This window comes from Leptonotus elevatus, chromosome 19 (genome assembly GCF_054856555.1).
Source record: "Leptonotus elevatus isolate MCC_2025b chromosome 19, RoL_Lele_1.0, whole genome shotgun sequence".
NCBI classification, from domain to species: domain Eukaryota; kingdom Metazoa; phylum Chordata; class Actinopteri; order Syngnathiformes; family Syngnathidae; genus Leptonotus; species Leptonotus elevatus.
In genome coordinates, this window is record NC_141257.1 from 9,175,427 (window position 1) to 9,201,035 (window position 25,609).

At 45.1% G+C, this 25,609-nt stretch overlaps 2 protein-coding genes across 7 annotated transcripts; both read right to left on the reverse strand.

The window, feature by feature from the left end:
* Positions 1–1,322: 1,322 nt before the first annotated feature.
* On the reverse strand, positions 1,323–5,530 carry LOC147157796 (major histocompatibility complex class I-related protein 1-like). Of its 2 annotated transcripts, XM_086062481.1 has the most exons (8): positions 5,253–5,530; positions 3,961–4,227; positions 3,560–3,838; positions 2,257–2,556; positions 2,079–2,186; positions 1,978–1,995; positions 1,761–1,885; positions 1,323–1,680 (listed from the first exon to the last, which is right to left on the reverse strand). In XM_086062481.1, the coding sequence occupies exons 1-7, from the start codon at positions 5,314–5,316 to the stop codon at positions 1,770–1,772; spliced, it is 1,152 nt and encodes a 383-aa protein (XP_085918607.1). In that variant the 5' UTR covers positions 5,317–5,530; the 3' UTR covers positions 1,323–1,680; positions 1,761–1,769. The 2 variants fall into 2 exon arrangements, with proteins under 2 accessions (XP_085918607.1, XP_085918606.1); XM_086062480.1 differs by having other exon boundaries at positions 1,761–1,995.
* Positions 5,531–15,772: 10,242 nt separating this feature from the next.
* Positions 15,773–19,927, reverse strand: LOC147157797 (major histocompatibility complex class I-related protein 1-like). 5 transcript variants are annotated; one of them, XM_086062883.1, is made up of 7 exons: positions 19,650–19,927; positions 18,451–18,717; positions 18,020–18,298; positions 16,709–17,008; positions 16,531–16,638; positions 16,213–16,447; positions 15,773–16,132 (listed from the first exon to the last, which is right to left on the reverse strand). In XM_086062883.1, the coding sequence occupies exons 1-7, from the start codon at positions 19,711–19,713 to the stop codon at positions 16,024–16,026; spliced, it is 1,362 nt and encodes a 453-aa protein (XP_085919009.1). In that variant the 5' UTR covers positions 19,714–19,927; the 3' UTR covers positions 15,773–16,023. The 5 variants fall into 5 exon arrangements, with proteins under 5 accessions (XP_085919009.1, XP_085919011.1, XP_085919010.1 ...); XM_086062885.1 differs by having other exon boundaries at positions 16,213–16,337; positions 16,430–16,638; XM_086062884.1 differs by lacking the exon at positions 19,650–19,927 and having other exon boundaries at positions 16,213–16,337; positions 16,430–16,447; positions 18,451–19,123.
* Positions 19,928–25,609: the final 5,682 nt, after the last annotated feature.

Consider the following 25,609-nt stretch of genomic DNA (forward strand, 5'->3'; position numbering starts at 1 on the left):
GCACAAAATCTATTTCCAAGTTTCACTTCAACTCGTCACCATGGCCACAATCTTTGCTCACTCGACATCAAATTCGCACAATTTGTAGCCACAAGGCTCTGCTTTTATTTGGATAAGGTGTCATTTAGTACCTTTATTTTCACTTTAAGCGAGGAGAAGTCGGACTATTTCGTCTCTTTTTCCATGTTAATTTCGCCGTTTTCCCCTCTTCATTTTCGATCAATCATAAGATTTCAACCTGCTCTCATTTGGTCATTTTTCATCCGATTAAAAAACTGAGAACATGCTCGCGTTCCCCAAACCCTTGCCGTTCTAACGAGTCATTTCTAGAATCTGCATCTTCAACTGTTAAGTCGTGAGAGGCTTTTGTTTGAGGTGTGCGTATCCTATACAAAACCAATGGAATGTTGGTGCGTGACGTCTCCCAACAAGTAAAATCAAATGTGTGTGCGTGAATGTGCATGTTTCTTAAAGGGGCAGTAATACTTTTAGTTGATTATGGTTAACTTCCACATTTCTTGACCGATTTAAATGGTTTAAATTTTATTTTTATTGCTCCAAGTATTGCGTGTTTCCACCTTGCAAGAGTCAGCAGGCCCATTCAAAATTTCCGCGGAAATTTTTCTAGTTCATTTATTTTACTTTACATACGTACAGCCACGGCAGCCAGTTCCTTTCGCAACAAGCCCCCGACCGTTACCAGATAGATTTTAAGTTGTCAAAAGCAAACGTCATCGTTTTCCCAAAGTCTTTTGAAAGCTGCAAGTGAAACAAGTGCTGCTTCCAAATCGCTTACTAAAGGTGTGCATGAGGCAAAAAGTCATCTGCAGGCTTACCTGAGGACGCCGCATGTCTTGCTTACGAGAAAATGGGCGGAGTTTGTCACTTCTCAGACACGACACTAATTTTTCGAGATTTTCTCTCACGCTATGATCGCCACTTGAAATTATATAATATTCCGTTAAAATATATAAATAAATATGCAAAGGGACCAAGAGGAAGCGTCTTCTGTCTGTGACGTCATCAGATTCACGCAGGTGTCGACCTAATTATTAAATGAGGTCAGCCACGGTTGTAGCATTTTTTCTCTCTCTCTACTAGTGCTGAAGGGGTTTGAATGTCAGGATAAGAAAATGGAGGGAGTTTCTTGACATGATACTTATGAGAAAGGTAGCTAGCAGGAGAGCAGGTGAAAAGGAAGCGTTAGTTAAGAATGTCCTACGTCCTGTTGGTGAGAAGAAGAGGCTGGCGCTCGGTGGGCAGGAGGAGCTTCCAGAAACTTGACCAAACGCAGAAAAAAACATACATTTTGCTTCTTTTTTTTTTCATTCATCATCCTTTTATTGGTCCAATATTTACATCACGAGGTCAAATAAGTGCAAACAACAACATTGTGATAAATGTACCAATTAACTGCTGATTGTTGAAGTGAAAGAATTTCTGGAAGCGTAAGGATGATAGAGGAGGCAAACCCACAATCAAAAAATGTGATATAAATCTATTATTGCTATTAACTGCTCGATACCAAGAAAATCCTTCTCACCATGTGACTGACAATTTCATACAAATCAAACGGAAAACAACCCAAGGAACTCAAATAAATCTCCAAAACAAATAAAAATTCTCTCTGTTTTCAAATCCAAGCACTTGGACGGAGACGTCTCTGTCGTGCCCCGACACCTGCACGAAGACGAGCACAGCAAATGGTGGACATGAATCCAGAGTCCAAGAACACGTGGAGTCCGCGTCAGCTCACTCACCGTGTGACGTCACGAGGAACTGGTCCCGGAATGGGCCTCGGGAACCGACTCGGAAGCAGGTTCGGCATCAGGCTCGGAAACGGACTTTGAGGCCGGCTCGGGATCGGGCTCGGAAGCGTCAGCAGCTGCGGGACGCAAAGATAGCGAGAGATGTGGAGCGTTTTTTCGCAAAGGTGGACATCGGACCCGGACAGGACTGCGAAGACGTTTGACTTACAAGCTGGAGCGTAGTCGGCTGCAAGGAAGAAAAGAGGGAGAAAGTTGCGACTTGTGATCCCGAATTTTGCCGGCAGGCAGGCCAACATTTGCGTCCCTCACCTGGTGGGCTTTTGTAGCGCCTGACGAGGAGCACGAGCAGCGGCGCCAGCAGAGCGAGGAGCGCCAAGGGGACAACAACGGCCAGCGTCACCTTAGTGGCGTCTTCCTCTGGACCAGACGTGAGAAGGAAGACGTGTGAATGACACGCAAGGATCACGTGCGTGCGTGCGTGCGTTACCGTGGTTACTCAGGATGATGCTTCTGTCCAGCTTGGTGACCATGTCGTCCTCGACGCCGGCCAGCTGGAAGACGCATTCGTAGCGGCCCTCCGCGTCGGCCGGCAGCTCCGCTTTCAGGTGGGCCGTCGTCTGGAAGGTTCCGTCGTGGTTGGGGAGGAGCTCTCCCATCTCCACGTCCTCGTGGAGCTCCTCGCCGTCCTTCCTCCAAAACAGGGCGGACGCCGCCGGGTAGAAACCGCTGGCGTGGCACGTGATCGGCGACGAAGGCGTCTTCTGCAGCAGCGACACCACCGGCAGCTCTGCCGGGCAAGGGATGGAGAAAATGTGTGAGAGGAACAAAGAAGGAAAGAATGAAAGGTGGGGAGAAAGTGGCCGATGGAGTGGATGTGTGAGAGGAGAAAAGATGTATAAGAACAACAGATGGAGAACATTTGTGGGAGAATGACAGACAGAGAGACTGTGTGAGAGGAGAAAAATATAGAGGATGTGTGTGAGGACCAAAGATGGAGAACAAGCATGAGGGGATGACAGTTTAAATGAATGTATGAGAGGACCAAAGAAGGAAAGAGCAAAAGATGAAGAGAAGAGAGAAAGTGAGAGAATGACAGATAGAACTTGAGAGAGTCGTGTGAGAGGAGCATAGAGGAAAGAGACAGAAGATGGGAAGAAAGTGAGTGGATGACAGATGGAGAACAAGTTGAAGAGGAGAAACCATGGAGAGCAAGTCAACTCAGAAAGAGAACAGAGAATATGTGAGAGGAAGAAATATAGCCACAATGTGTGAGAGGACAAAAGATAGAGAAAATGTGTGAGAGGGGAAATCATTGAAAGTAGAAAGGATGAATAGAATGTGCAAAAATATTAAGTACATAGAGATGTGTGTGAGAGGAGTGAAGATAATGTGTAACAAGGAACGTTTTGGAGAACATGAGGTGCAGAAAGATGGAGAGATGACAAAAGACAAAGATGGAGAGAAAGTGAGAGGATAATGAATGAAGAAAATGTGTGTGAAGACCAAAGATGGAGAGCATGAGTGAGAGAGAGAGATGGATAGATATGTGTGAGCAGAAAAAAAAATGGCCAGAATGTGTGACAGGACAAAATGTGGATTTAAAGCGTGAGAGAAAACGTGCGATGGAAAGATGGAGAGAATGTGTTGAAAATAAGGAAAGTTGGAGTGCAAGATGATGAAATTAGAAAGAGGAAAAACAGGACATGCGAGGTGAGGAAAATGGAGAATGTGTGAGAGGGGCAAGGCGAGAGTGCATGTCAGCCATGCTCCTCCAGGGGGCGTGCTGGTACCTGTTCTCATCAGGAAGTCCCTCCCATAGCTCACATACTTCTTCAAGTAAGAAGGACAAATCTGAGTCAAGTAATGCTTCCTGAGTTGATTCCCGACGTCGTTTTGGTCCCACTTGTGTTTGCTGACGACAGCTTGCGGATGAACTGCGATCCATCTCAGTGTCGACAACTCAAACGAGATGAAGTCTTCGCCGTCGTAACTGTAGTGTTCCCAACCGTCAACCTTGTCAGTCTCGTCGTCCCATTCGCAGCCAGTCATCACCTGGAACATGTGAACACCTGACACGCACACAAACACACAAACAACATCCGACTTGAGTACGTGTGTGTGTGAATAGTTAAAGCAAAAAGTATTCACACATGAAACGTTTTTGTTGTTAGAAAGTTGAATGTAAACAAACCTCCAGTTTGGTTGAAGCGCTCTTTAGCAATTTCAATGTTGACTTTGTCGACCTGCTCATTACCAATATTGATCTGTGTTTCTCTCTCCCAGTAGTGCGGATCGTCGTCGGTGATTTTGTTCATCCAGTCCTGTTTGGCTTTTGCTTTCCTGCTCTTGCTGTCGTAACGAACAATCTGAACGCCGTCAACATAATCAACACTCAAGAACGATGGCAAGTTTGGAATGTGAGAGGACGCAGTTGTGAAATATTTGAGCGTGTGAACCACTGAAAGAGAAAACAAAAACATTTTGTTTGATTGACGTCCAAACTATTGACATCTTTTTGAGGAAATAATTGTTTTTTATGTTGTTAAAACACATATTTGTATTTTGCATTCATTTCAATACATTGATTGATTTCAGCTCATTCTTACCCACAAACCAAACAAACGCTTCCTTAATAAGTTTGCTTATTAACCCTTTAATACACAGACATTGCTATTTTGTATGTACAGTGTTCCCTCGTTTCTCGCCCGTGTTACTTTCCCGTTTATTTTATTTTCCGTTAATTATGTATATTTTCTTGTTTATTTATATATGTTTTTTCTTTTTGGTATGATTTTTAGTTTATTATGAATGCTTTTTCATTCATCATATATGTTCTTTTTCCATTTACAGTCATTTTTCCATTTAAAGTATTTTTTTTTATTTGCTTATACAACACAGTATATAATTGTTTTGTTCATTCTAAATGTTTTTTCGTTCATACTATATATTTTTTCATTTATTATACAGTATTTAAGTCAAGTATATTTAAGAGGAGATTAATTCTGTTGATGAAAAATTCCAATACAACCCTTACAAGTTTGGAATGTGAGCGAGTGAATCGGTCAAAGCGAAAACAAAAACATTTTGTTTGCTTGCTGTCCACAAATCTTGGACTGTTCATATTTGAAATTATATATATATATATATATATATATATATATATATATAAATCATTGTTAAATTAAAAACAAATTCTACGAAACATTTACAACACTTAACATATTTAGTTTTTTGCGTTAATTTAAATTAAGCGAATGATTGTTAAAGTTAATTCCTGATGAAATTCATGAATTATGACCACTTGTATTTTGCCAGTCAACATGTTACAATTTTAATACACTTGTCGAACACGTTTGCTATTTTTCTCCTTTACAGTATACTTCATCGCTCGATGACATATTTTGCATATTTCAGTTTGCAGTTCAAGTGTCGCTTCCTTCAACTAAGACGTGAACAATTGGGAGAGTCAACTTGTGCACTTACCAGGCGTCACGCTGTGGATTTGCACAACCACCACAAACAATCCCAACAAGTTCATCTTCCACATCTTTTGCTCCTTTCGGTCCCGCGTCAAAGCAAACCGGAAGACGCCGCTCAAATACCCGTCGATGACGTCACCTGAAAGAATGGCGTCCTTTTGCGCCTCAAATCAAGTCGAGTGTGCGTAAGAAGAGATGAAAAGCAGCACAAGTGTTTTGGGAAGTTTTGGGCTGAAACAGCGACGCTCTCCTTCCTGCTGCTCGGGAACCGGTAAGACAAGGAAGTGCTTCTTTTGGGTAGTCACGTGACCACAGACCGGGTGACGTCAGGCCAAGAAACACACAACATACTGTACATAAGCATTTCACTTTGGACAGGAATAATAAAATGAATACATTTTCAAGATGTGTTGAAGCAAAAGTAATAAAACTTCGCAATTTTTTTTTCATTTTGTCAAGCTGAGCTTTGAATAATAAACTGTTTTTCGAAAGCTTGAAACCGAAAGTGGTAAAGTTCAAGTTTCCTGGCGTGTGACGCAAAATTCCTTGACGCCACGCCAGCAAGAACAACAGCTCGGATTCGCATTCAAGGTGTGCAAATGCTGACTTTCAGCAACTACATCAGGGAGGGGGGTCAACGTCAATGCGAGAGGGGGACAGCATTTTTTTCATCAGTGATACTGGGGGGCGGGGCACACTAGAAACACACACTTATATGATATACTGTATACCGGAAGCAAACAAGATGTAGTAATTGTTGGGTAACATGCATGATTATGTGACCTAATTAGGGCACTTGAACGGTGGAAACACTCGCTGTAGAATTGGCGGCTGTGAGAAATGTCGAGAAGGACCCCCGTATGTTGAAATGGTTAACATCCGCGACAGGGTGAGAAAGGAATGAGGTCATCGGGTAGCTTGACTTGAAAGGTGGGAATGCTTGCAGTAAGATGGAGAAAGGGCACCATCTAGGGGTGAAACCCTCATACTAACTTCCTTAGTAAGAGGGTCCCAGACAAGAACTCCTCCTTATCCAACTATCGGGTATATAAGGAGGAGAAGGGCTCATGTCGGGGCTTTTCCCGACAACCTTCGGGGACATGGCTTATCCTACTCGTAAGGTACGAAAAGGCATCGTAATATTGGCTGTTTTTCGTGGCTGTTTTTGAGTGTAGAAAAGAGAGCTGAACTATGCCTTAGATTGCAAATTCGAAATTAGACTTGAGTAGATAGGAGGAAGTCTGGGATAGTTAAGGAAAAGTCATGATTTCGAACCCATTTCTTCTATCGGGTCAAAACTACTTAAATCCGTTTGACTGTTTTTTTGTTTGTTTTTTAACTAAAAAGGGGTCTTTCTCCAACGTTTCTTATATTATTATTTTTATTCTTTTCCAACTTTAGGTGCACTGCTGGTTGACTTTTATTTGATTTTAACTTTAGGTTGTATTCTTTTGATTTTGAATTTGTTTGACTTTTATTTTTGAATCTTTCGATTTATTTGACTTTTGTTTCTGAATCTTTTGACTGTTAATTTGTTTAATTTAATTTATTTAATTTTTTGGAAAAACTTTTTGACTTTTATTTTACTCTATTTTTATTTCTGATTCTTTTGATTTTGATTTTTTTTTTACCTTTAAAGCTTTTCATTGTATTTCCTTTTATTTCTGAACCTCACGAACTAAGTACTATATTGTCATTTCTCCAACTCACTCGTTTGATGATCTGTACTATTATTAAAATTGTAATAAACGTTAGAAAATTCTAACCAATTTTGGTATTATTTTGCCGCTAAAAGCATAGGTTCTTTGAATTAATTGTGCTGTTTATAGTTAGAGGGATGACTATTAACAGTAGCGATTTTATCTCGAGTTAGGATTACCCAGGTTAAAGTATTTCGACCCATTTATACAGGAACCGAGCGCTTGAATTCAGAATCACTTGCGTAACTTAATATCTTTCTTAGTGTCAGTTGGAGTTCATTTGGTTTTGATAAATATCACTCCATATCCTCCGAGTTAGGATAACAAGCCCGAGCGGGTTTAATAAAACCAGCTAAACTTATTTAGGTCTTAACAAGCGTAACCGATCTTTAGAGGAGCGGCTGTAAAAAGAGCGTGTTTCGATTGGATCCTTATTTCGAATTGGTTTCTCAATAAGGGTTTATCTGAAGCAAGACCGGGCTGACGCTCTAAAACCGGGACGGTGAGAACCGAAACGAATTCTTCCCGCAGCCGACTTGAAGCTGTAACGAATATTGCCAGTCACCCTCCATTTTGTTGTTGTTGTTGTTCTCCTTTCCTCAAACACTTCACCCTCGCCAGAGACGGCCGAAAGGCCTTCCACACTTTTGAAGTCAACCACCACGCATGTCACCAGGATGTGAATGTTTGCTTTTCACCCGCCACAACCGCCAGTTTATTTTATCGGGGGGCTCCTTCCTCTCCCCTGTCGAGTTTGTGGATACAATCACAGATAACAGCAAGCCAGATGGCCCTGGTTGAACCCAGGTCAGTCACATTCCAGCGTTCTTGAAAGCTACATGTGACCACAGCGCCTTCAAGTGGGGACGATCAGAACTGCCCTCACATGGAACATCTACGACCCACAAAGCGATCTTACACATTTCACCTAAGAAATTCATCACATACAAGTGAACTTACGCACAACTGAATGTTTCACACCATGTATGTTTTGTTTGTGTTTGGAAAATAATGTCAAATGTATTTCAACCTCAAGAGAGTTCTTAGTTACTCCGCAAAGAACGAAATGACCTCATGACGCAGTATTAGTCGATGCTGTGCGGTTTCTCGCTGTTGGTTGGTGCGTTCCGCCTGACCATTGGTTTGCGGATGATAACCGGAAGATAGACTTACAGAAATGTCTGGCGCAGAGCAAAAAGACTTCCAGACGAGGGATGTGAACTGTGGAACCTCGGTCTGAGACTATATCTAGGGGACTGCCATGGAGACGGAAAACATGTTGTATTGACAGGTTAGCCGTTTCTGTGGCGGAAGGGAGTTTGGCTCGGGCAACAAAGTGGGCGGCCTTAGAAAATCTGTCCACTATACTAAGTATGACTGTGTTACCTCTTGATGGAGGAAGGCCAGTGATGAAGTCCAGTGCTATGTGGGACCTTGGACGGCTGGGGACGGGTATTGGGCGGCGGTAACCGGAACTGGTAGATGTTTTGTTTCGGGCACATACCGTGCATGCGGCGACGAGTGACCGAGTGTCCGTTTTCATAGTCGGCCACCAGAAGCATGGGCGCAGGACGGCTAGGGTTCGGTGGACTCCCGGGTGGCGGCTCAGACGGGAAGCGTGGGCCCATCCAAGTACCTGAGAGCGGACCCAACAGGGACAAATAGAGTTGTTTGGGACCCACCTCTGGGGTCGTTCTGTCCGCTCTGTGCATTCTTAACCAATGCTTCGATCTCTGACTCCACTGATCCTACAACACAAGCAGGTGGAAGGATGGGCTCTGAATCCTTTGTTTTGTGGGTGGAGAACTGGCGGGACAGGAAATCAGGATTGGTGTTCGTAGGCCCTGGAATGTACGACAAAGTGAAATGAAAAGGAGCAAAAAAGAGGGCCCACCTCGCTTGTCTTGGATTTAGTCTCTTTGCCGTCCTCAGGTATTCCAGAATGGATGTGTTGCACCCTCCAGCAGATGGCGCCATTCCTCTCGTTCTCTGTCACCGATGCTGTAATTGCGCTCTGCTGGGGAGAGTTGACGGGAGAAGAAGGCACATGGATGTACCTTAGCGTCCTCGGGTAGCCGTTGGGAGAGCGCGGCCCCCCCACTCCCGCCTCAGATGCGTCCCCCTCCACAATGAACTGTCTCCATAGGTCTGGATGAAGAAGGACAGGAGCAGACGTGAACCGGTTCTTGAGGTTGCTGAATGCAGTTTCCGCCTCTTCTGACCAGCGGAAAGGGATGGCAATGGAGGTGAGGGGGGCTGCAACACGACGACAGTTCTTCATGAATCCCCGATAGAAATTGGCGAATCCGAGGAAACGCTGCAACTGCTTGTGGTCGGTAGGTTTAGGCCACTCTGAGACAGCAGTGACCTTGGCCGGGTCCGTTTGCAGCTCACCCTTAACAATGACAAAGCCGAGGAACCTGGTTTTGGGGACATGGAATTCGCACTTTTCGACCTTGACAAAAAGGCCGAAAAGGCTCCCGTTCTCCAAGAGCCTTTGGAGCGCCAGCCGCATATGCCTTACACGGTCGGACAGGGACAGTGAAAAAAATCAAAATGTCATCGAGATACACAAACTTGCCAATCATGTCTCGGAGGACGTCATTGACCAGGGCCTGGAAAACGGCGGGGGCGTTTGCCAACCCAAATGGCATGACCAGCTACTCGTAGTGCCCTAGTGGTGTGTTGCAAGCCGTTTTGCATTCATCACCTTCTCTGATGCGGACGAGGTAAGCCTTGGCACCGTCCAGTCAATATCGGGGTTGTGGATTTTTAGCCAGGGTAATCCAAGTACCAAGGGCGACTGAGGGCAATCGAAAACATATAGGCGAATGACCAATCGTTTTATTTGAGTGTGTGGGAGCAGAAAGGAATTACACATCTCCACCATCTCTTCTCAGTAAATATGTTTATATCATATACATCCTTGCTCCAAAAATACAAAATAAAAAACGGAAACTTTTTACATTATTTGCAAGTTAAAAGTATGATAAAGAAACAAATTCGAACACTTCAGGGTACGCTCCAACCGCCTGTTTTAGCTAAAGATATTGCCAAGCTTTCTCCGACAACAACAAAAAAACTCTCAAAAATATATAAGTTACTTTCATATACTGATAAAACGTCTTTACCCATCTCGAAATGGGAAACAGACTTGTCTATAGCGCCGGAATCTGACTTTTGGATTCAAGTTTGTGAAAACACACAAATTTACAACTTATCCAATATAAAATTATTCACAGAACATACATTACTCAATATATGATGAAGAAAATGGGACTCTCAGACTCCGACATTTGTCTCCAGTGTTTACAAAACACTACAGACACTTATTTTCATGCTTTATGCTTATGTACTCCGGTTATGTGTTTCTGGACTAAAGTCTTAGAAAAACTTTCCGCTGTCTTGGACTGTAGGATACCGTTCTCTCCAAACTTGTGTTTGCTAGGTGACTTAACAACAACTGACTTTCCACATAAACAATTTCAATCTACACTTGGAGCCCTTACTATCGCAAAAAAAACAATTCTTGTTAACTGGAAAAATAAACAAACTCTGAATATCGACCAAAGGTCTAACCTCCTCATAAATCACATTTTAATGGAAAAAATATCTGCCTCAAATAAAAACCAAATGTCAAAATTTAAAGAAACATGGTCTACGTATATAGAATTTTTTAACCTAAACCTGGTTACTTAATTCTGCCTGTTAGCGAGAGCCACAGCAGCGTGATAACTTGCATTGATGTTTCTGTATTTGGCAATTTGTAACTAATGGTTGTGTTTTTATAGTTAGGAACCCGGCTGCTGCCAGCGGGATCGAGCGGATTCGCCTCCGATGGGCACCAGGGGTTGATATTCGGATTCACGGCATGCCAGTGGGTTAATTCTGTGGGTGCTGTCCCCCCCTGGCTGGGCATGGGCGGGTCTGCCCCTCTGTTGGCTGCTGGGTGGCGGCTGCGCCTCAGCCGTTTCCTGGGTCTCTTGGGGGGTGCTGCGTTGCGGGGCTTTCCCTGGTGTCTGGGGCGGCGCCGTTCCGGCGCGGTCCGTCGCTCTGGGCCCGGCGACGCGGTTCGGGGCCTGTGGGCCGCCGGGGTGCCCGGTGGTTCCCTCTCCCCTCCCCCTTGCTGCCTCTCCCTCCTCGCCTCTCCCCGCCCGTCCTCCGCCTCCCTGTCCCTTCTCCCTCGTCACCCTTCCTCCTCCTCTCCCCCTCTCCTTGCGTCCCTGCCGCTGCCCCCTGCCCTTCTTGTCGTCTCCTTCCCCCCTCCCTTCCCCCTCCCCGGTACGCCTTCCTTCCCCTCCCCTGGACCGGGAGCTCCATCCATGGCTCGGGTCTCGGTGCTCCGGGGGCCGGTGGGGTTGGCTGGGGTTTGATGTTGTACTCGCCCCGCTCCGGTGGGCGTCCTGGCGCCTCGGGCGGGCCCCAGTATCCGGGGGCGAGCCCTATCGCCCCGCCGGGCTGGTCCCATATGCCCGCCGGGGTCCCGGTGGGGTGGGTGGGGGCTTGGTGGGTGGGGGCTTGGTGGGCGGGGGCTTGGTGGGCGGGTGCGCCTCCTGCCCCCGCCCGGTTGGGGAGGGCCCCGCTGGTCGCTCCTCTTAACTCACTACACTAAGTTTGCACAATACACTTTTATAGACATATAGGGCACATAACACACTTTGGGGGGGTGGGGTAGGGGGGGCTTGTGGGGGTGCCATCGGTTGGGGGCCGCAGTATAGAGCAGTGCCCACCCCCCCTATCTATTTTTTTTTTTTAATGCACCACATACACTCAGTAACATGCTTGGGAGGCAGGTGGATCGGAGCGTGGGAATATCATTTCCCTCGGCTCCGGTTCACCTGCTCCTAATTTTAATGCACCCCACACACACACACACACACACACACACACACACACACTTGTATATACACTGGGTGGGGTCACATTCACGGTTTAGGGGTAGAGTTCGCCAGTCGGCGAGCTGGCGGACTCAGTAACAGGGGTTAACTTTCACAAAGAACGCTGGGGTGACGACCGGGGCCTTCCCCCGCTGGGCCTGGGGTTCGGGGGTGTCGGCCGTCCTCGGGTGCCCCCATCTCCCCTTCTGCCCCCGGTGTTCCGTCCCTCCACGCGGCGGGGGGTGGGGTGGGCGCGGCTGCCCTCTCCGCTCTGCTGTCCGGCCCCTCTGCCCGGCCGGTGGCTGGGTGCGGGGTGCGGGGGGTCCCCGGGGGCTGGGGGTCAGGGGTTGGGGGGCTGCCGGTTGGTCGGGGTGGGGTCGGGGGAGGGGGTGGCTTTGTTGGGGGGGGGGGGGGGGGGTTGCGGGGGGGGGGCTGGGGGGGCTGGGGGATTGGGGACCTGGGGGCGGCTGGGGCTGGGTTGGGGTGGATGGCGGGGGTGGATGGGGTGCGGGGGGGTCATGGGGGGTGCGGGGGTTGGGGGCCGGTGGGGTGCCTGGCGTGCCTGCAGTGCCCCGTCCTGCTGCGTTGGGTCGGGGGCGCGAGCCGTGTTGGGGTGGGGGGCGCTCCTGCTCCTGGGTTTGCTCTCCGGCCGGTGGCCCTGGCGGGGCCCGGGGGTCGTCCTTTGGCGTTGCCGCGTCCTGGGGGGCCCTGAGGTGTTGCGCTTGCTCTGTCCTGCCAGGGGTCGTCGGCTCCCCTCTTTGGTGGAGATTTTCATGCATGCCAGATCCACCACACCAGCATCTATCGAAACTCAGACACAATCTGCTTCCTCCTCAGGTCATTCAGAATCGGTGGAGGCTGGTGTCTGTGGATCTCACTCGGCTTCGTCTGTCTTTCCTTCCTTTCCTCAGTCTCTCCTTTGGTCTCTTGGTGTCTCCCTGATTTTTTATTTTTTATTTTTGGATTTGTTGGAATTTAGATGTTTCTTGGGTTGGGGAAGAATTCTGGTGGGTGGCCCGGTGGGTGGTGTCTGGTCGGTGCTGGATTTCACCTTCCTTGGTTTTCTTTGGTCCCCTCGGGTCTCCTGACAGCGGTGTTCGGTTTAGGTGAACGGTATGGGATTTTTTTCTAATAGGTTTTTGGTGAGCTAACAAATACGCACGCACGCACGCACGCACGCACGCACATACAAAAATAACAAATAAAAAAATTAAATATATATATATATATATATAAAAAATAAAAAAATAAAAATAAAGAGCAATGATGATGACATTTCCGAATGAACAATACTGAACTCTGTAAGAAGAAGAAGGAAAAAAAAAAAAAAAACATATAGGCGAATGACTTCACGGTGGTTGCCTGAGAGAGACTGGCATTGTCTGCTGTTCTACTCGCGACAGTAACTGACCATTGAGGGCTGTGGTCACGAAAGGCGTAGCCAATAGGAGAGTCTCTATTCCCATTTGCTTGACTAGGCTGCGATCGACGAAATTCTAATCAGCCCCGCAGTCGATTAGCGCAAACGGCGCCCTGGACTGGTCGTTGTGGAACAGCGTAGCAGCGAGTTGGAGTCGGCGTGAGGAGGGGCTATGCGTTTGGCCCACCAATACCTCCCCCGTTATTGGTGAGCCTGTACGGATAAAGTGACCGCCTTGCCCACAGTACAGGCATAGGCGATTACTATATCTCCGCGTCGTGAAGCAAAGATGCTATGTTACTAACTATACACTGTAAAAATATAAAGACTTCTTGTTTGACAATGACACTGCCTGACTTTCAAAATAAAATGCACTCTTTCCTCAGTGCGCTTAAAGATCTTTTTTTAATGCGTCTCGCTTTGTTATGAATTTTGTTGAAAAGAAATGAATAATTATTAAACTGCTCAACAGTTGTTTTTAATGAACTTCAAAGTAGAAATCTAAAACTGCAATTATAATGTATAAAAAATATTCACGTAAATGAGTTACTTCAATTGTTCAGAATTTTAAAATAGTAAAAAAAAAAGAATAAAGTTTCTATCTATAATGTAAACAAAACGTACGATAATCAAAATGTAGTTGATTTTCAGAAAATGCATCAGAGTTGCAGTTCACGACTTGAACACCAGGAGGGGGCAGAGAACAAAAATTGCACACAAACTGAACCGGTGTCCGTACCAGATAGGATCAGGCTGCCAGATTGTATCGGGGTCGCCTGCCGATGGCGTCACGGTACAGGATTGGCTGGAGAATATCCAGTTACAATTGTTTAATAAAGTTATTTGAAAAAAAATCCAGTTGACGTCAAAACATTGGAACGAAAATATTAAAGATGTCAACAACAAAATGTATGGACTTAAATTGTCAAAACGTAAATAAACCTAAGAATATAAAAGCAGGCTACTTGAAGATTTAAGAAAAAAAACAAAAAAAGATTGAAGCGCCGTTGATGTTGCCGATGACGTCAGTACAGCAGCGCTAACGAAATGCGTGATTCAGACGTGTTCACGTGGGTTTGGTTTCTTTATTTAGCAGTTCACAAATCACAACGCATCACAAAAATAGTCTTAATGATAATAGGACCACATTAGCAATCTAAACTGACAATATTTGTCACATCTCGGGCAATTCATTTGTGTATTTATCATTTATTATGAGCCTGCTGAGCGGAGCAAGCAGCAGCGAAGCACAAAATCTATTTCCAAGTTTCACTTCAACTCGTCACCATGGCAACAATCTTTGCTTACTCGACATCAAATTCGCACAATTTGTAGCCACAAGGCTCTGCTTTTATTTGGATAAGGTGTCATTTAGTACCTTTATTTTCACTTTAAGCGAGGAGAAGTCGGACTATTTCGTCTCTTTTCAATGTAATTTTCGCCGTTTTTCCCTCTTCATTTTCGATCAATCATAAGATTTCAACCTGCTCTCATTTAGTCATTTTTCATCCGATTAAAAAACTGAGAACATGCTCGCGTTCCCCAAACCCTTGCCGTTCTAACGAGCCATTTCTGGAATCTGCATCTTCAACCGTTAAGTCGTGAGAGGCTTTTGTTTGAGGTGTGCGTATCCTATACAAAACCGATGGAATGTTGGTGCGTGACGTCTCCCAACAAGTAAAATCAAATGTGTGTGCGTGAATGTGCATGTTTCTTAAAGGGGCAGTAATACTTTTAGTTGATTAGGGTTAAATTTTAGTTTTATTGCTTCAAGTATTGCGTGTTTCCACCTTGCAAGAGTCAGCAGGCCCATTCAAAATTTCCGCGGAAATTTTTCTAGTTTATTTATTTTACTTTACATACGTATAGCCACGGCAGCCAGTTCCTTTCGCAACAAGCCCCCGACCGTTACCAGATAGACTTTAAGTTGTCAAAAGCAAACGTCATCGTTTTCCCAGTCTTTTGAAAGCTGCAAGTGAAACAAGTGCTGCTTCCAAATCGCTTACTAAAGGTGTGCATGAGGCAAAAAGTCATCTGCAGGCTTACCTGAGGACGCCGCATGTCTTGCTTACGAGAGAATGGGCGGAGTTTGTCACTTCTCAGACATGACACACATTTTTCGAGAAATTATTTAATATTCCGTTAAAAATATATAAATAAATATGCAAACGGACCAGGTGAGGGTCGACACTCTCCAAAGAGGAAGCGTCTTCTGTCTGTGACGTCATCAGACTCACGCAGGTGTCGACCTAATTATTAAATGAGGTCAGCCACGGTTGTAGCATTTTTTCTCTCTCTCTACTAGTGCTGAAGGGGTTTGAATGTCAGGATAAGAAAATGGAGGGAGTTTCTTGACATGATACTTATGAGAAAGGTAGCTAGCAGGAGAGCAGGTGAAAAGGAAGCGTTAGTTAAGAATGTCCTACGTCCTGTAGGTGAGAAGAAGAGGCTGGCGCTCGGTGGGCAGGAGGAGCTTCCAGAAACTTGACCAAACGCAGAAAAAAAACATACATTTTGCTTCTTTTTTTTTCATTCATCATCCTTTTATTGGTCCAATATTTACATCACGAGGTCAAATAAGTGCAAACAACAACATTGTGATAAATGTACCAATTAACTGCTGACTGTTGAAGTGAAAGAAATTCTGGAAGAATCTAAGTAAGGATGATAGAGGAGGCAAACCCACAATCAAAAAATGTGATATAAATCTATTATTGCTATTAACTGCTTGATACCAAGAAAATCCTTCTCACCATGTGACTGACGATTTCATACAAATCAAACGGAAAACCCAAGGAACTCAAATAAATCTCCAAAACAAATAAAATTTCTCTCTGTTTTCAAATCCAAGCACTTGGACGGAGACGTCTCTGTCATGTCCCGACACCTGCACGAAGACGAGCACAGCAAATGGTGGACATGAATCCAGAGTCCAAGAACACGTGGAGTCCGCGTCAGCTCACTCACCGTGCGACGTCACGAGGAACTGGTCCCGGAATGGGCCTCGGGAACCGACTCGGAAGCAGGTTCGGCATCAGGCTCTGAAACGGACTTTGAGGCCGGCTCGGGATCGGGCTCGGAAGCGTCAGCAGCTGCGGGACGCAAAGATAGCGAGAGATGTGGAGCGTTTTTTCGCAAAGGTGGACATCGGACCCGGACAGGACTGCGAAGACGTTTGACTTACAAGCTGGAGCGTAGTCGGCTGCAAGGAAGAAAAGAGGAAGAAAGTTGCGACTTGTGATCCCGAATGTTGCCGGCAGGCAGGCCAACATTTGCGTCCCTCACCTGGTGGGCTTTTGTAGCGCCTGACGAGGAGCACGAGCAGCGGCGCCAGCAGAGCGAGGAGCGCCAAGGGGACAACAACGGCCAGCGTCACCTTAGTGGCGTCTTCCTCTTGACCAGACGTGAGAAGGAAGACGTGTGAATGACACGCAAGGATCACGTGCGTGCGTGCGTGCGTTACCGTGGTTACTCAGGATGATGCTTCTGTCCAGCTTGGTGACCATGTCGTCCTCGACGCCGGCCAGCTGGAAGACGCATTCGTAGCGGCCCTCCGCGTCGGCCGGCAGCTCCGCTTTCAGGTGGGCCGTCGTCTGGAAGGTTCCGTCGTGGTTGGGGAGGAGCTCTCCCATCTCCACGTCCTCGTGGAGCTCCTCGCCGTCCTTCCTCCAAAACAGGGCGGACGCCGCCGGGTAGAAACCGCTGGCGTGGCACGTGATCGGCGACGAAGGCGTCTTCTGCAGCAGCGACACCACCGGCAGCTCTGCCGGGCAAGGGATGGAGAAAATGTGTGAGAGGAACAAAGAAGGAAAGAATGAAAGGTGGGGAGAAAGTGGCAGATGGAGTGGATGTGTGAGAGGAGAAAATATGTATAAGAACAACAGATGGAGAACATTTGTGGGAGAATGACAGACAGAGAGACTGTGTGAGAGGAGAAAAATATAGAGGATGTGTGTGAGGACCAAAGATGGAGAACAAGCATGAGGGGATGACAGTTTAAGTGAATGTATGAGAGGACCAAAGAAGGAAAGAGTAAAAGATGAAGAGAAGAGAGAAAGTGAGAGAATGACAGATAGAACTTGAGAGAGTCGTGTGAGAGGAGCATAGAGGAAAGAGACAGAAGATGGGAAGAAAGTGAGTGGATGACAGATGGAGAACAAGTTGAAGAGGAGAAACCATGGAGAGCAAGTGTGAACTCAGAAAGATGACAGGGAATATGTGAGAGGAAGAAATATAGCCACAACATGTGAGAGGACAAAAGATAGAGAAAATGTGTGAGAGGGGAAATCATTGAAAGTAGAAAGGATGAATAGAATGTGCAAAAATATTAAGTACATAGAGATGTGTGTGAGAGGAGTGAAGATAATGTGTAACAAGGAACATTTTAGAGAACATGAGGTGCAGAAAGATGGAGAGATGACAAAAGACAAAGATGGAGAGAAAGTGAGAGGATAATGAATGAAGAGAATGTGTGCGAAGACCAAAGATGGAGAGCATGAGTGAGAGAGAGAGATGGATAGTTATGTGAGAGCAGGAAAAAAATGGCCAGAATGTGTGACAGGACAAAATGTGGATTTAAAGCGTGAGAGAAAACGTGCGATGGAAAGATGGAGAGAATGTGTGGAAATAAGGAAAGTTGGAGTGCAAGATGATGAAATTAGAAAGAGGAAAAACAGGACATACGAGATGAGGAAAATGGAGAATGTGTGAGAGGGGCAAGGCGAGAGTGCATGTTGCCATGTCAGCCATGCTCCTCCAGGGGGCGTGCTGGTACCTGTTCTCATCAGGAAGTCCCTCCCATAGCTCACATACTTCTTCAAGTAAGAAGGACAAATCTCAGTGAAAAAATGCTTCTGGTGTTGACTCATGACGTCGTCTTGGTCCCACTTGTGTTTGGTGACGACAGCTTGCGGCTTAACTGCGATCCATCTCAGTGTCGACAACTCAAACGAGATGAAGTCTTCGCCGTCGTAACTGTAGTGTCGCCAACCGTCAACCTCGTCAGTCTCGTCGTCCCATTGGCAGCCAGACATCCTCTGGAACATGTGAACACCTGACACGCACACAAACACACAAACACACAAACACACAAAGCAACCTTACTTCTGCACGTCCGACTCGAGTACGTGTGTGTGTGAATAGTTAAAGCAAAAAGTATTTACACATGAAATGTTTTTGTTGTTAGAAAGTTGAATGTAAACAAACCTCCAGTTTGGTTGAAGCGCTCTTTAGCAATTTCAATGCTGATTTTGTAGAACTGCTCACTACCAATATTGTCCTGTGTTTCTGTCTCCCAGTAGTGCGGATCGTCGTCGGTGATTTTGTTCATCCAGTCCTGTTTGGCTTTTGTTTTCCTGCTCTTGCTGTCGTAACGATCAATCTGAACGCCGTCAACATAACCAACACTCAAGTACGCTGGCAAGTTTGGAATGTGAGAGGACGCAGTTGTGAAATATTTGAGCGTGTGAACCACTGAAAGAGAAAACAAAAACATTTTGTTTGTTTGTTGCCAAACTATTGACATATTTTTGGGGAAATAATTGTTTTTATTGTTGTTAAAACACATATTTGTCTTTTGCATTCATTTCAATACATTGATTGATTTCAGCTCATTCTTACACACAAACCAAACAAACGCTTCCTTAATAAGTTTGCTTATTAATCCTTTATTACACAGACATTGCTATTTTGTATGTACAGTGTTCCCTCGTTTCTCGCCTGTGTTACTTTCCTGTTTATTTTATTTTATTTTCCGTTAATTATATATATAGATATTTGTTTATTTATGTTTTTTCGTTTTTGTATGATTTTTTGTTTATTATGAATAATCTTTCATTCATCATATATGTTCTTTTTTCATTGACAGTCATTTTTCCATTAAAATTATTTTTTAATTTGCTTATACAACACAGTATATATATTTTTTGTTTATTCTAAATTTTCATTTATTATACAGTATTTAAGTTAAGTATATTTAAGAGGAGATTAATTCTGTTGATGAAAAATTCCAATACAACCCTTACAAGTTTGGAATGTGAGCGAGTGAATCGGTCAAAGCCAAAACAAAAACATTTTGTTTGCTTGCTGTCCACAAATCTTGTCCATATTTGAAATTATATATATATATATGTATAAATAAATCATTGTTAATTTAACATTTTTTTCTACGAAACATTTACGACACTTAATATATTTAGTTTTTTGCGTTCATTTAAATTAAGCGAATTAAAGTAAAAGTTAGTTAGTTAAAGTTAATTCATGATGAAATTCACGTTTGCTATTTTTCTCCTTTACAGTATACTTCATCACTAGATGACATATTTTGCATATTTCAGTTTGCAGTTCAAGTGTCGCTTCCTTCAACTAAGACGTGAACAATTGGGAGAGTCAACTTGTGCACTTACCAGGCGTCACGCTGTGGATTTGCACAACCACCACAAACAATCCCAACAAGTTCATCTTCCACATCTTTTGCTCCTTTCGGTCCCGCGTCAAAGCAAACCGGAAGACGCCGCTCAAATACCCGTCGATGACGTCACCTGAAAGAATGGCGTCCTTTTGCGCCTCAAATCAAGTCGAGTGTGCGTAAGAAGAGATGAAAAGCAGCACAAGTGTTTTTGGAAGTTTTGGGCTGAAACAGCGACGCTCTCCTTCCTGCTGCTCGGGAACCGGTAAGACAAGGAAGTGCTTATTTTGGGGTAGTCACGTGACCACAGACCGGGTGACGTCAGGCCAAGAAACACACAACATACTGTACATAAGCATTTCACTTTGGACAGGAATAATAAAATGAATAAACGTTCAAGATGTGTTGACGCAAAAGTAATAAAACTTAGCAAATTTTAATTTCATTTTGTCAAGATGAGCTTTGAAGAATAAACTGTTTATCGGACGCGTCGGAACGCTTGAAAGCGAAAGTGGTAAAGTTCAAGTTTCCTGGCGTGTGACGCAAAATTCCTTGACGCCACGCCAGCAAGAACAACAGCTCGGATTCGCATCCAAGGTGTGCAAATGCTGACTTTCAGCAACTACTTTGGGGAGGGGGGTCAACGTCAATGCGAGAAGGGGACAGCATTTTTCTCATCAGTGCTACTGGGGGGCGGGGCACACTAGAAACACACACTTATATGATATACTGTATACCGGAAGCAAACAAAATGTAGTAATTGTTGGGTAACATGCATGATTATGTGACCTAATTAGGGCACTTGAACGGTGGAAACACTCGCTGTAGAATTGGCGGCTGTGAGAAATGTCGAGAAGGACCCCCGTATGTTGAAATGGTTAACATCCGCGACAGGGTGATAAAGGAATGAGGTCATCGGGTAGCTTGACTTGAAAGGTGGGAATGCTTGCAGTAAGATGGAGAAAGGGCACCATCTAGGGGTGAAACCCTCATACTAACTTCCTTAGTAAGAGGGTCCCAGACAAGAACTCCTCCTTATCCAACTATCGGGTATATAAGGAGGAGAAGGGCTCATGTCGGGGCTTTTCCCGACAACCTTCGGGGACATGGCTTATCCTACTCGTAAGGTACGAAAAGGCATCGTAATATTGGCTGTTTTTCGTGGCTGTTTTTGAGTGTAGAAAAGAGAGCTGAACTATGCCTTAGATTGCAAATTCGAAATTAGACTTGAGTAGACAGGAGGAAGTCTGGGATAGTTTAAGGAAAAGTCATGATTTCGAACCCATTTCTTCTATCGGGTCAAAACTACTTAAATCCGTTTGACTGTTTTTTGGTTTGTTTTTTAACTAAAAAGGGGTCTTTCTCCAACGTTTCTTAGATTATTATTTTTATTCTTTTCCAACTTTAGTTGCACTGCTGGTTGACTTTTATTTGATTTTAGCTTTAGGTTGTATTCTTTTGATTTTGAATTTGTTTGACTTTTATTTTTGAATCTTTCGATTTATTTGACTTTTGTTTCTGAATCTTTTGACTGTTAATTTGTTTAATTTAATTTATTTAATTTTTGGGAAAAACTTTTTGACTTTTATTTTACTCTATTTTTATTTCTGATTCTTTTGATTTTGAATTTTTTTTACCTTTAAAGCTTTTCATTGTATTTCCTTTTATTTCTGAACCTCACGAACTAAGTACTATATTGTCATTTCTCCAACTCACTCGTTTGATGATCTGTACTATTATTAAAATTGTAATAAACGTTAGAAAATTCTAACCAATTTTGGTATAATTTTGCCGATAAAGGCATAGGTTCTTTTAATTAATTGTGCTGTTTATAGTTAGAGGGATGACTATTAACAGTAGCGATTTTATCTCGAGTTAGGATTACCCAGGTTAAAGTATTTCGACCCATTTATACAGGAACCGAGCGCTTGAATTCAGAATCACTTGCGTAACTTAATATCTTTCTTAGTGTCAGTTGGAGTTCATTTGGTTTTGATAAATATCCTCCGAGTTAGGATAACAAGCCCGAGCGGGTTTAATAAAACCAGCTAAACTTATTTAGGTCTTAACAAGCGTAACCGATCTTTAGAGGAGCCGCTGTAAAAAGAGCGTGTTTCGATTGGATCCTTATTTCGAATTGGTTACTCAATAAGGGTTTATCTGAAGCAAGACCGGGCTGACGCTCTAAAACCGGGACGGTGAGAACCGAAACGAATTCTTCCCTCAGCCGTCTTGAAGCTGTAACGAATATTGCCAGTCATCCTCCATTTTGTTGTTGTTGTTCTCCTTTCCTCAAACACTTCACTCTTGGAAATATGCGCGAGGTCAACCTGGGCTTGGGGTTGAGAGATAGCAACTCTCCGCCTCTTTTTCACCCTCGCCAGAGACGGCCGAAAGGCCTTCCACACTTTTGAAGTCAACCACCACGCATGTCACCAGGATGTGAATGTTTGCTTTTCACCCGCCAGAACCGCCAGTTTATTTTATCAGGGGGCTCCTTCCTCTCCCCTGTCGAGTTTGTGGATTAAATCACAGATAACAGCAAGCCAGATGGCCCTGGTTGAACCCAGGTCAGTCACATTCCAGCGTTCTTGAAAGCTACATGTGACCACAGCGCCTTCGAGTGGCGACGATCGGAACTACCCTCACATCGAACATCTACGACCCACAAAGCGATCGTACACATTTCACCTAAGAAATTCATCACATACAAGTGAACTTACGCACAACTGAATGTTTCACACCATGTATGTTTTGTTTGTGTTTAGAAAAGAATGTCAAATGTATTTCAACCTCAAGAGAGTTCTTAGTTACTCCGCAAAGAACGAAATGACCTCATGACGCAGTATTAGTCGATGCTGTGCGGTTTCTCGCTGTTGGTTGGTGCGTTCCGCCTGACCATTGGTTTGCGGATGATAACCGGAAGATAGACTTACAGAAATGTCTGGCGCAGAGCAAAAAGACTTCCAGACGAGGGATGTGAACTGTGGAACCTCGGTCTGAGACTATATCTAGGGGACTGCCATGGAGACGGAAAACATGTTGTATTAACAGGTTAGCCGTTTCTGTGGCGGAAGGGAGTTTGGCTCGGGCAACAAAGTGGGCGGCCTTAGAAAATCTGTCCACTATACTAAGTATGACTGTGTTACCTCTTGATGGAGGAAGGCCAGTGATGAAGTCCAGTGCTATGTGGGACCTTGGACGGCTGGGGACTGGTAATGGGCGGCGGTAACCGGAACTGGTAGACGTTTTGTTTCGGGCACATACCGTGCATGCGGCGACGAGTGACCGAGTGTCCGTTTTCATAGTCGGCCACCAGAAGCATGGGCGCAGGACGGCTAGGGTTCGGTGGACTCTCGGGTGGCGGGTCAGACGGGAAGCGTGGGCCCATCCAAGTACCTGAGAGCGGACACAATCAGGGACAAACAGAGTTGTTTGGGACCCACCTCTGGGGTCGTTCTGTCCGCTCTGTGCATTCTTAACCAATGCTTCAATCTCTGACTCCACTGATCCTACAACACAAGCAGGTGGAAGGATGGGCTCTGAATCCTTTGTTTTGTGGGTGGAGAACTGGCGGGACAGGAAATCAGGATTGGTGTTCGTAGGCCCTGGAATGTACGACAAAGTGAAATGAAAAGGAGCAAAAAAGAGGGCCCACCTCGCTTGTCTTGGATTTAGTCTCTTTGCCGTCCTCAAGTATTCCAGAATGGATGTGTTGCACCCTCCAGCAGATGGCGCCATTCCTCTCGTGCCATTTTCACAGCCAGGAGTTCTCTGTCTCCGATGCTGTAATTGCGCTCTGCTGGGGAGAGTTGACGGGAGAAGAAGGCACATGGATGTACCTTAGCGTCCTCGGGTAGCCGTTGGGAGAGCGCGGCCCCCCACTCCCGCCTCAGATGCGTCCCCCTCCACAATGAACTGTCTCGATAGGTCTGGATGAAGAAGGACAGGAGCAGACGTGAACCGGTTCTTGAGGTTGCTGAATGCAGTTTCCGCCTCTTCTGACCAGCGGAAAGGGATGGCAATGGAGGTGAGGGGGGCTGCAACACGACGACAGTTCTTCATGAATCCCCGATAGAAATTGGCGAATCCGAGGAATTGCTGCAACTGCTTGTGGTCGGTAGGTTTAGGCCACTCTGAGACAGCTGTGACCTTGGCCGGGTCCGTTTGCAGCTCACCCTTAACAATGACAAAGCCGAGGAACCTGGTTTTGGGGACATGGAATTCGCACTTTTCGGCCTTGACAAAAAGGCCGAAAAGGCTCCCGTTCTCCAAGAGCCTTTGGAGCGCCAGCCGCATATGCCTTACACGGTCGGACAGGGACAGTGAAAAAAATCAAAATGTCATCGAGATACACAAACTTGCCAATCATGTCTCGGAGGACGTCATTGACCAGGGCCTGGAAAACGGCGGGGGCGTTTGCCAACCCAAATGGCATGACCAGCTACTCGTAGTGCCCTAGTGGTGTGTTGCAAGCCGTTTTGCATTCATCACCTTCTCTGATGCGGACGAGGTAAGCCTTGGCACCGTCCAGTCAATATCGGGGTTGTGGATTTTTAGCCAGGGTAATCCAAGTACCAAGGGCGACTGAGGGCAATCGAAAACATATAGGCGAATGACCAATCGTTTTATTTGAGTGTGTGGGAGCAGAAAGGAATTACACATCTCCACCATCTCTTCTCAGATAATATGTTTATATCATATACATCCTTGCTCCAAAAATACAAAATAAAAAACGGAAACTTTTTACATTATTTGCAAGTTAAAAGTATGATAAAGAAACAAATTCCGGGTACGCTCCAACCGCCTGTTTTAGCTAAAGATATTGCCAAGCTTTCTCCGACAACAACAAAAAAACTCTCAAAAATATATAAGTTACTTTCATATACTGATAAAACGTCTTTACCCATCTCGAAATGGGAAACAGACTTGTCTATAGCGCCGGAATCTGACTTTTGGATTCAAGTTTGTAAAAACGTTTTTAAAATGACAAAACACACAAATTTACAACTTATCCAATATAAAATTATTCACAGAACATACATTACTCAATATATGATGAAGAAAATGGGACTCTCAGACTCCGACATTTGTCTCCAGTGTTTACAAAACACTACAGACACTTATTTTCATGCTTTATGCTTATGTACTCCGGTTATGTGTTTCTGGACTAAAGTCTTAGAAAAGCTTTCCGCTGTCTTGGACTGTAGGATACCGTTCTCTCCAAACTTGTGTTTGCTAGGTGACTTAACAACAACTGACTTACCACATAAACAATTTCAATCTATACTTGTAGCCCTTACTATCGCAAAAAAAACAATTCTTGTTAACTGGAAAAATAAACAAACTCTGAATATCGACCAAAGGTCTAACCTCCTCATAAATCACATTTTAATGGAAAAAATATCTGCCTCAAATAAAAACCAAATGTCAAAATTTAAAGAAACATGGTCTACGTATATAGAATTTTTTAACCTAAACCTGGTTACTTAATTCTGCCTGTTAGCGAGAGCCACAGCAGCGTGATAACTTGCATTGATGTTTCTGTATTTGGCAATTTGTAACTAATGGTTGTGTTTTTATAGTCAGGAACCCGGCTGCTGCCAGCGGGATCGAACGGATTCGCCTCCGATGGGCACCAGGGGTTGATATTCGGATTCACGGCATGCCAGTGGGTTAATTCTGTGGGTGCTGTCCCTTCCTGGCTGGACGTGGGCGGGTCTGCCCCTCTGTTGGCTGCTGGGTGGCGGCTGCGTCTTGGCCGTTCCCTGGGTCTCTTGGGGGGTGCTGCGTTGCGGGGCTTTCCCTGGTGTCTGGGGCGGCGCCGCTCCGGTGCGGTCCGTCGCTCTGGGCCCGGCGACGCGGTTCGGGGCCTGTGGGCCGCCGGGGTGCCCGGTGGTTCCCTCTCCCCTCCCCCTTCCTCCCCCTTGCTGCCTCTCCCTCCTCGCCTCTCCCCGC